General features: G+C 54.8%; 1 protein-coding gene across 1 annotated transcript; it reads left to right on the top strand.

Moving 5' to 3' along the window:
* The first annotated feature begins 5733 nt into the window (after positions 1-5733).
* On the top strand, positions 5734-10143 carry CST3 (cystatin C). The gene is made up of 3 exons (XM_016937552.4): positions 5734-6185; positions 8435-8548; positions 9801-10143. The coding sequence occupies exons 1-3, from the start codon at positions 5943-5945 to the stop codon at positions 9882-9884; spliced, it is 441 nt and encodes a 146-aa protein (XP_016793041.1). The 5' UTR covers positions 5734-5942; the 3' UTR covers positions 9885-10143.
* The last annotated feature ends 241 nt before the right edge of the window (positions 10144-10384 follow it).

Raw genomic sequence — 10384 nt, 5'->3', positions numbered from 1 at the left:
ATATACTGTTTAACATGGATACATCTCAAAAACATCATGCTGAGTGAAAAATGGCAAGCGTAAAAGTCTACATGATGTAAAAATTTGTCAGCATGCACTTCTGCAAGAAACAAAACTCATCAATAGTAAATGAAGCATTGGTGCAGTGGCTGTCTCAGAAGTGAGGCCCCCAATTGACTGGAAAAGGGGACACGGGAACTTTCTGGGGGGTGATCATGCTCTGTATCTGACAGAGTGTGACTTCGTCAAAATTTAGTTAATGTATGCTTCAGATTCGTGCATTTCACTATAGGTACATTTTATAACAAGTGAAAAAGGTATAAATAAATGATGAGCTCTAGTTAATGATACGCATACTAACACGTGTTTAGGAGTGGAGTATACTAATGTCTGCAACCTACTACAAAATGCATTTTTAAAAAGACAGATTGAGGATGCTTAGACGGACAGAGCAGTAGATAGGTGAGAGAAAAAAAGAAATCTAATATTAATGACAGAATCATGGCAGTGGGTAGATAGGTGTTTGCTGTAAAATTACTCTAACTTTGATGAATGTTTAAATATTTTCATAATAAAATATACGGGGAAACACATGCCACAGCCCCACAGCCCCACCTTACCCTACACCCGTCCCTTTCCCATCACCCCCGCTCAATCTGCCCTCTTCCCATTTTTTGTTTGCTTTTAGTCCTCCAAGCCCCTTACTCTTACTTGGCAACAGGATTTTCTGGTAGGGGAGAGTTTTGGCCTTGCTGGCTTCTACTGTTAAAAAAAAATATTCTGTAGACACTTATTAAAATGGTAACGGAGACTTGATTCAAGACCGTCGCGGTGGGGGTCAACACCGTCGCAATAAGAGAGAGACAGAGCTCAACCCTGAACACAACAAGAATAAGTGGGATTTACAGCCAAGGAACATGGCGTGGAGGGGTGGTGTTAGCAGGTGGAAAGTTACTAAGCAGACATCAAGGGAAGAGAGTGCTGGCTAAACTAACCTAGCAGGATTCTGACAAGATGCAGCAGGAGGCCTGGGGCTCCAGCTCCAGCACCCAGTGAGTCAGCTTAGCAGGATCCTGGGCAGGAATAGGAACCACTCTCCCGGGTCACTGAACTCTGCTAAGGGAACTGATATTCAAGGCTGCAGAAACACTAAGAGGGGAATGTTACAAGAACGTGGGTCTAGAAAGTAAACTGACCACTCAGAGATGCCAAAGGGATTGCTCAACCCCCTCAGAGCCATCTGTTTTCTTCGTGGTCAGGCCTCTGCAGGGAGTCAGGTGGAGCCCTGGCAGCACCAGCCAGCAGCCTGTGTCCCTGGAGGCCTCTCTCTCTCTCCCTTCCACTCAGATGTGGTTCTTCAGTCACTGGCTCTGCTCTGGTGAATGCACTCCTTGAGAAAATAAATGTTAACCCTGTAATCCAAAATGATGAGCGCCGTTTACAAATTTGCTCCTGAGCAGAAATGTCCCAAGGATTCTCATCCCCCATGAAGTGCAAAATGGGCCGCAGACACCGGGCTCTGCCCTTTCTCGCCTCAGTCTGCAAGGCTGCCAGCAGGCTTCCCAGTGCGGATCAGTTTCCTAATGATGTGGCTTCATCTCTATTGGAGCCAAATGCATTACCAATGTTGGCCTACCGTCTAGAAGCATCTGCATTTCCTCCATCGTTGGGGAGAGAGAGGGGAGAAGGAGGGAGCCTGTGTGTAAGGGACAGGCTTGACCCCAGAGGACTCCGGGCACTCCATAAGGAAGGCTCCTGGGCTTTGCCTTTGAGAAGCTACCAAAACCCGTGGCTGCTTAGTCCAAGCTCCTTCTATAGACACCGAGTGATAATTTCTCAAAACCCAAAGTGCAGAATCTCAACTCTTGGCCAACTTGATTTAACCACTTGCACCTTTAGGTGCTGTTTATGTGTTTGGTCGTTTATTTATTATAGCATTGTTTAGTGTTGTTATTATTGCTTATTTATTATAGAGAATTTCTGCCATTTACCTAATTTCTCACTCTACTAATTCAGATAATGAGATCAGTAGTCAAAAAGGCAGCCTGGGAGACCACGGCTTTCTCTTTCATCACCTGGCAGAAGGGAAATATGCCCCCTCCTGGGCAGCTGGACTCCTCCAAGTTACATGGGTGCTGGAGGTCCCAGGCTCAGTCCTAGGTCCACTGTTTCTCTCTGTGTCTCTGTAGCATGTCTTTGAAGCTGTAGGCTGCTCTGTCACTTTTAATCGTGTTTAAACACCATCACTGATGCCCAGGCACAACAGTTTACAAGGCAGTCCACCTCTCCAGACACATGACCACAGAGAAGGCAAAACATTTGCTCAAGGTCACCAAATATCAGGAGCAGCTGCCCAGCTACTGTAACCTTTCACTTCCTATTACAGCATACTGAACACGGCTCCTGCAGCTCCTGAGAGCACCCTACACTGGTGTCTGTCCTACAAGGGTTAGAGAGGTCGCGGCATCAGGCCAGCTGACCCTCCCTGCAGCATGTGCCTGCAAGGCACGTCCTGACAGAGGATGACCACCGGCGGTGGAATCACATACAGGGAAATAGGCCAGCACTTCAGCTCCTACCTCACACCCCACCTACCACCATGCTCCCGCTATTTGGGTGACCTGCACGTCCTTCCTAATGACAAAAGACAGGGGATTTGTGTGTATTTCAGCTTACCCTCTGCACAACCCATCCTCCTGAGACTACAGCCCCAGTGGCCAGGGAAAGTGGGAGCCACAGAGAAGAACCAACTCCCACACTTGGGAGATGACCATTCTGCTCACAAGCACCTGGCCAGGGGCTGCCCTCTCTTTCCCTTCTCTGAAAATCTCTCCCCATTTCCTGTCTAATTAGGAGGCATATGCGCAGCCCTGTTTGAAGACCTTCCTTCCCTCACCCAGCAGTAAACACCATCTGGGCCACCTGCTGTATCTGCTGGGGTGCATGGCTTTTCTAGGGACGCTGGATTGACAGTGGGGTGAGATGGTCACTGGGCCTCGGGTAACAAGGTTCCCTGTCCTACCACTGAACATGAGCATCCATGAGTAATATTGTTCCCGCTGCCGGGTTCCTGCTGATCCAGCCCCAGCCATGGCAGAGCCCCAGGATCGCAGCAGGTCTGGGCTGACCCTGGCCGACCCTCATCTCCACCACTCCCAGGAGAGTCCTCTGGGTGCCCTGCAAAGGCCCAGAGTTTTCTGGTGTTTCTGGCAAAGCTGCCACTTCGCCATAAGGGCATTTGCCACAGGGTCACCTTCAGGCATGGAGGGTGGGGTAGAGAGAACAAAGGGAGCAGCTGTCTGTTCAGAGCCTCCTTCCACCCCCCCACTCCTGGAGTCACATTCCAGCCCAGGTCCGCAGCATCCCAAGCTGGGGACTTTGTCACCCCACAGGGCACCCAGCTGATCAGGTCCTCTCAGTCTGGGGAGGAGAACTCACAATCCTGGCAATGAAGGAACTCAGGGCCCACTGGAAAGCCACACTGAGCAAAGGACAAAGACACACCCAGGCTTGCTCTGCAGGACTCCATTTCTGGGAAGCTCAAGGACAGGCGACAAATGAGTCTATAGGGCAGGATGGGGGCTGCCAGGGCAGGATGGGCATGAGGGTGAGCTGCAGAGGCAGGAGGACACACCGTCTGGGGCAAGGCAGATGTCACAGGTCTGGACAAAGTGGTAACACGGGTATATGCATTAATGAAATCCCCCAGATTAGACATTTTGTTGTCTGTAAATTCTACCTCACTCACAGTGATGTTCTAAACTCAGGTGAGTTTTCCAAGCAGTGCAGAGGACCAGCGCCAGCAGCATGACGCCCAGAGGGGAGGAGCAAGAGACACCCGTGGGCTCCCACATTCATCCTGTGGCTGCTGCTCCCTCTCCTGACACCCCCACTGCCTGCCAAGGGGTCTCACTGCACCTTCCACCCGGCCCCACCCACAGTTACCGTGAGACTCCAGGTCATTCCCTTCCCTGCTCACACTCCCTCCAGGAGCTTCCTCTTCCTGGAGCAGGCATGCCCAGCCCCGCCTCAGGGCCTTTGCACTGGCCCTTCCCGCTGCCTGGGGCTGTTTCCTGTCTAGGCAGGGCTTCTCACCTTTCCAGTCTCATAGAGACCTCCCTGACCAGGTCCAGTGGCATCATCTCTCTCTATCCCATACTCTCACTTCCAACAGAGAGACTAATTTCCTGATATTAATTATTGATCACTATTCGCCATCCTCCCACACACCCTAATGGTGGGCTGTGCAGTGCCACAGCCACCAGCCACATGTGGCCACAGGGCGCTTGAAATGGGGCCAGTACAATTGACGCCCACATACACAGGGAATTTCAAAGACTCAGTACACACACCCAAAATAAAATAACCTATGTTATTAATGATTCTTCTTATGTGTTGAAATAATATTTTGGATATATTAGGTTAAGTAAGAAATATTATAAACATTACCTTCACCTGTTTCTTTTTTACTTTTTGAAATGTGTCTCCCAGAAAGTTTTAAATTGCTCCTGGGTTCGTGTCACATTTCTGTCTGGCAGCAGCCCTGCAATGTAGTGTCCACGGCTCGGTCACCCAGGCTCCGTCTCTAGCTCCTAGACCACCTGGTGCAGGGGGAAGCTGGTGAAAAGTCTGTTTATTGAATAATAAGGAGTTGTGAAAGGAGAACCCAGAGTTTTTTTACTCAAATAAAGGTTAATTCTTCTGTTTGAAAAGTTCCCTAGCACAGGGCATGGCCTGAGTCTCCTGCGGCCTCTGGAATCACACCTCTGCCTTAGTGATTTCTAGACCTTGACCAAATGCTCACAGATACTCAGGACTCCCGAAGACTCCGGAAGGCCGAGACCTCTATCTTTCCCTTTTCTGAGGAAATGAAGCTAGGGGGTGGCATGCTTTTAGGGCCCAGGGGGCCCTGACACCTCTCTGGAGGGCAGGGTGACCTCAGCTTGGGAGGAGGGACAGGTCTTTGGGAAGAGATGGAGCTGAGGGGGTGGAGTGGGTAGAAGGGGGGCATAGGTGTGGAAGGGGTGGGGGAAGAGGTGCCAGGAGTGGGGTGAGAAGAGGGGAAAGAAGAGGATAGGAGGGACAGGGACAGGGAGAGGCCAGGAGTGGGTAGGAAGGGAAGACAGAGGAGGGGCGGGACGAGGGAGGGGCGATGAAGAGGGGCCGAGCTGGGGTGGGGGCGAAGTGGGAGCAAGGACAGGAGTGGAGGAGGGAGATGAGGGGCATGGGAGGCGGTGTCTGGGGGTTGAAAGGGGAAAGGGACAGAGGAGAAGGAGCCTGAAGAGTGGAGGCATGGAGGAGCCCGAAGTGGGGAGGTGGGAATGGTCTGGGATGGAGGGGGAGGAATGGGGACGATAGGAGGGGCAGGGGAGGCTGGAAGAGAGTAGGAGAGGAAGGGGAGGGGATGGATGGGAATGGATAGGGAAGGCCAGGGAGACTGGGGGGCCAGGGGAGGAGGGGAGGGAGAGGGGAGGCGGGAAGGGAGAGGGGAGGCCGGGAGGGGCTGGGAGGGGCTGGGAGGGGAGGGAAGGGGATGGATGGGGAAGGACAGGGAGGCCTGGAGGGGCAGGGGAGGCTGGGATGGGAGGAGACTGATAGGGAGGGACCGGGAGGCGGGGAGAGGCAGGGGAGGCGGGGAGAGGCAGGGGAGGCGGGGAGAGGCCGGGGAGGCGGGGAGAGGCCGGGGAGGCGGGGAGAGGCCGGGGAGGCGGGGAGAGGCCGGGGAGGCGGGGAGGGAGAAGGGAGGTGGGAGCGACGAGGCGTTCCGGAAAAGGGAGTGCAGGGCGCGGGGGGGTGGGGCGGCGAAGGCCGGAAGGGATAAAACCGCAGTCGCCGGCCTCGCGGGGCTCACGGCCTCGCCTCGGTATCGCAGCGGGTCCTCTCTATCTAGCTCCAGCCTCTCGCCTGCGCCCCACTCCCCGCGTCCCGCGTCCTAGCCGACCATGGCCGGGCCCCTGCGCGCCCCGCTGCTCCTGCTGGCCATCCTGGCCGTGGCCCTGGCCGTGAGCCCCGCGGCCGGCTCCAGTCCCGGCAAGCCGCCGCGCCTGGTGGGCGGCCCCATGGACGCCAGCGTGGAGGAGGAGGGTGTGCGGCGTGCACTGGACTTTGCCGTCGGCGAGTACAACAAAGCCAGCAACGACATGTACCACAGCCGCGCGCTGCAGGTGGTGCGCGCCCGCAAGCAGGTGCGTGCCGCCCCCCGCAGGGTCCGAAGCCCCGGCCCCGCCGCCCCAGCCCCCCCACCCGCGCTGCTCCCGGACCCCGTGCTGCTCCTCCCCGGCGCCTGGGCTTCTCACCCGGACCCTGTTCCCGGTCTTCGCTGTCACCCCCGAGCCCTTGGCGGGCGTGTCCGGGAATGCCCTGAGTCTGGCCTGGCCTGGAACCGCACGGATAAGTCAGGTCCGCGCCCGGCCTAAGATCAGCTTCCAGACGCCAGCTCGAGCTGCGCCGCAGTGCGGGGGCAGGCACAGGACGTCCCACACAGCTCTGTCCCGACCTCCTGGGACGCTGGGCTCCGGGTGCGCTGCTGAATAGGCAGGAGAAGGAAAAACAGAGCCCCTCATCTGGCTGCCTCCTTGTTCTTACACCAAATAATTTTTAAGCACTTTTGTTTCTTTTAACTTTTTATTCTCACGTAATTTCAGACTTACAGAGCTGCAAAATAGCACAGGGCATCCCTGTAGATCTTTCACCCAGATCCCTCAGATGTTAGCACAGATGTTAACATTTTGCCCTGTTTGTTCCCCCCAGCTCACTTTCCGAATGTGAATATGGGTGTGTGTATATGTACTGTATATGCATTTTTTGCCTGAATCTTTTGAAAGTAAACACTTCAGTGTGTTTTTCCTAAAAACAAGGGCAATATCTCACATAACCACGATTCCATTTTGAAAATCAGCACTGACACATTCATGATCTAATGCTCACACTCATTCAGCTTTCCCTGTCTGTTGACGGCCTTCGTGCCCTAGGACGCTCCTGGGCCATGAGTGCATGAGTTCAGCCCTGTCCTGTCCCCTTGGCCTCTTTTAACCTGCAGCAGCAGCTGGGTCTGTGCCACGACCGAGCCATTTCCCAGGGTCCAGCAGGTGTGGATGGAGACTATGCTGACTCTGGGTGGGCTTGATGCTGCTCAAGATGAGATCTAGGCCATGAGGCTCGTCCTCCTCCCAGAGTACTTTCCACAGGGGCCACACGTGAGCCTGGCACCTTGTCCTGCAGAGCCCTGCTTCCCTCCCCAAGTCACACCCCTGGGCACAGCCCCCTAGGACTAGCGGCCTTCACCCTCAGGCCGGCTGACCACCCCCTACATCCCAGGGCAGCTGAGTCCCTGCTGGGGTGGAGCATGCCTGACCCTGCCTCTATCAGCTGATGCAGAGTTAGACCTCAGCCAGATGAAGACACCCAGCAGAGCGGAGTAGGGGGTCGGATCGGGAGGGAGCTTCAGTAGGGCTACCAGGCCCAGCTTGACCTGCATCCCATGGCAGAGCAGCGAACAGTGACACAGACTTTAGAGCTCCTCCACCTTCTCTTGGAAATTCAGAGGAGTCCAGACCAGCCGCCTTTCTCCTGCAGCCGTCAGCTGGGGCCCTCTCCCTGCACAGGAGGGCCATTCCCTGGTGTAGGGTCCCCGCTGGCCTGCACCTCTCTCTCACTGGGAGTAAAGCACGGGGCACTGTAGATCGTTGGACCCTGGAGCCTGTTTTACAGAGGAGCAGACTGACACCGGAGGGATCACAGGACTTCCATGTGGTTCTACAGGACTTGTGTGTGGTTCCACAGGGCAAGGTCTAGCACCCTGGTCCCAGGGTCCCTCATCCCATGCTTCTCCACAGTTCTGACAAGTCATGTGTGGGGGCGGCACTGTGCAGGGAAAGCATTCAGTTCTCTTCTGAAGTTGCAACCCTAAGACATGCAGGTGTGTGACTCACTTTAGAAATATTGCCTTGAAAATCACACCTGGAATGGAGGCACGTGGGAAGCAATGTTTATTGGCCTAAAACATCAATGTATGTGAGCATCTCATCTCCTAGTGAGAAATGAGGAAAAATACCTCTGGGTTAAATGGCAGGAATGAGATGCTCTGTGGACTGAATGCCAGGAACTGGAAGTTTGCCCATATTTCATCATCACATGAGAACCTTCCTAGAATAGATCCAGTGTCCCTGCCCCCTGGGTCATAGGTAGCGGAATTCAGTTAATCCTTGGCATTGGCATAGAGAAACAAGTTACTGGGGAGGCCTGGGGCATGGCATCCCTGCCAGCTGGCAGGAGGAGGTGGCTTGTGTGCCTTGCAGGTGACAGTGTGGGCAGCTCATGAAGGTAGGCTTGAAGCCCCAGGCAAGCCCAGTGACCCGGTCACAGTGAAGTGCCTGTGTGTGTAAGAAACTGACAGAGTGTGCTGTCCCTGCCTCCTACTCTTTCACATGTGTAGATCGTAGCTGGGGTGAACTACTTCTTGGACGTGGAGCTGGGCCGAACCACGTGTACCAAGACCCAGCCCAACTTGGACAACTGCCCCTTCCATGACCAGCCACATCTGAAAAGGGTATGTGCCTTATATGGGTCCAGGGCCAGTCATACACTGCAGAGGGGTGTGTGTGTGTGTGTGTGATGCACATGTTCTGCAGGGTATGTGTGCATGTGCCTGAGTGTGTGTACATGTGGAGATGCATATGTGTTTCCAAGTATAGGTTTGTGTGGGGAAGTGCACGTGAGTGTGTGCAAGTGGATGTGTGGATGTGTTGGGGAAGTGTGGGGGTTTATGCATGGATAGGTGTGGGTGTGTGAGTGAGTATATGTGTGTGCACATATGTGTGGGGGTGTCTGTGCACATACATTCACATACATGGGGGTTTCTGTGAACATACATGCTGTATTATGAGGAATTACCTGCCCTGTGTGTGTGTGTGCATGTGGGTAGATAGATGTGTGAGGGAGTATGTGGATTCATGCATAGATCCGTATGGGTGAAGGTTAGGGTGAGTTCATGTAGATGCCTATGTGTGTGCATGTAGACGGGGTGGTGTGGAGAGGAGTGATGAATTTGATTTGCTAAGAGGGCTTTAGCTTGGGATTGGGGTACTGGGAGCTCCACCCTGTGTGCTTTGGAGTGTTGCCTACTGGACTGCAGGAAGCAGCTGCAGGGCTGGGTGCTGGGCAGGGAGAAAGGGCTCTGTCTAATCCCAGCCTCAGGCACCTGCCCACAGCCACGGCCACACTGAGCAGGTTAGAGGGTACTAGAGACCTGTTAGCAGCCAAACCCTCAGACCTGCCCCAGCTCACCCAACACCAGCTTCTCCAAGGACCCAGGACTTCTTGTGACGTCTCTGCTCAGGGGAGAGCCACACTCTCCTTGTCATCTCCTCACCACCCCATGCACTATGACTTGGAATTTCCAGTTCCCTGGGTTCTTCCCTCTGGCCCTTCATAGTGCTGGCCTGAGGGCTGGAGGTGGAAGGAGATGGGGGCAGTGAGCTGCCTCCCCCTGCCCTGTACCCTTAGGGCTCCCGAGGCCTTGCACAGGCTGCTCCTCACAGGGCTGTGCTGGGGCAGGAATCCTGCAGGCTGGGGTGGGGGCCCAGTGCCACCAGGTGGAGTTGGAGCCCTGGGAGAGGGATGGAGCAGTCACTGCCCAGTCCAGCGGTGCTCTGGGATCAGCAGGGGTGGGTGGAGGGGTAGATAAGGGCCCAGTGTTTCACCTCCATCCTTCTTCACTCCCACTGTGATGTCCCGTGCCTGGGCATCTTCTGCTTTGAACTGTAACCCACACTGATTGTCCCCTCTGTTTTCTTTCACAGAAAGCATTCTGCTCTTTCCAGATCTACGCTGTGCCTTGGCAGGGCACAATGACCTTGTCGAAATCCACCTGTCAGGATGCCTAGGGGTCTGTACCGGGCTGGCCTGTGCCTATCACCTCTTACGCACACCTCCCACCGCCTGTATTCCCACCCCTGGACTGGTGGCCCCAGCCTTGGGGAAGGTCTCCCCATGTGCCTGCACCAGGAGACAGACAGAGAAGGCAGCAGGCGGCCTTTGTTGCTCAGCAAGGGGCTCTGCCCTCCCTCCTTCCTTCTTGCTTCTCATAGCCCCGGTGTGCGGTGCATACACCCCCACCTCCTGCAATAAAACAGTAGCATCGGCTCCCTCTGAGTTCTTGGCTGTCTGGGGATGTGCACACAGGCAGGGTTTCCGCAGTTCCTTTATGAAGCCTCCTTGTCCTGCTGGTGTGAAGATGAGAGGAGTACCTGGGAGCTGACGCGGCCACAGCAAGGCCATCAGGCAAGCTGCTGCTATAGGAGACCTGAGTCTCAGAGCAGGGAGAGCAGCCAGGGGCTGGGAACCAAGGCGTTGAGCCACAGCAGCCCCTGGTGAGGGGGTCAGG

This window comes from Pan troglodytes, chromosome 21 (assembly GCF_028858775.2).
Source record: "Pan troglodytes isolate AG18354 chromosome 21, NHGRI_mPanTro3-v2.0_pri, whole genome shotgun sequence".
NCBI classification, from domain to species: Eukaryota; Metazoa; Chordata; class Mammalia; order Primates; family Hominidae; genus Pan; species Pan troglodytes.
The sequence above is the reverse complement of the archived record's forward strand: the minus strand, read 5'-3'. Positions and strand labels throughout refer to the sequence as shown.

What these genes read in the sequence shown, in the direction of transcription:
- CST3 (XM_016937552.4), top strand. Translation starts at nt 5,943, where the DNA reads ATGGCCGGGCCCCTGCGCGCCCCGCTGCTCCTGCTGGCCATCCTGGCC. An exon ending in TGGTGCGCGCCCGCAAGCAG is followed by an intron (nt 6,186 to 8,434) that starts GTGCGTGCCGCC and finishes TCACATGTGTAG; the next exon opens with ATCGTAGCTGGGGTGAACTA. An exon ending in ACCAGCCACATCTGAAAAGG is followed by an intron (nt 8,549 to 9,800) that starts GTATGTGCCTTA and finishes TTTCTTTCACAG; the next exon opens with AAAGCATTCTGCTCTTTCCA.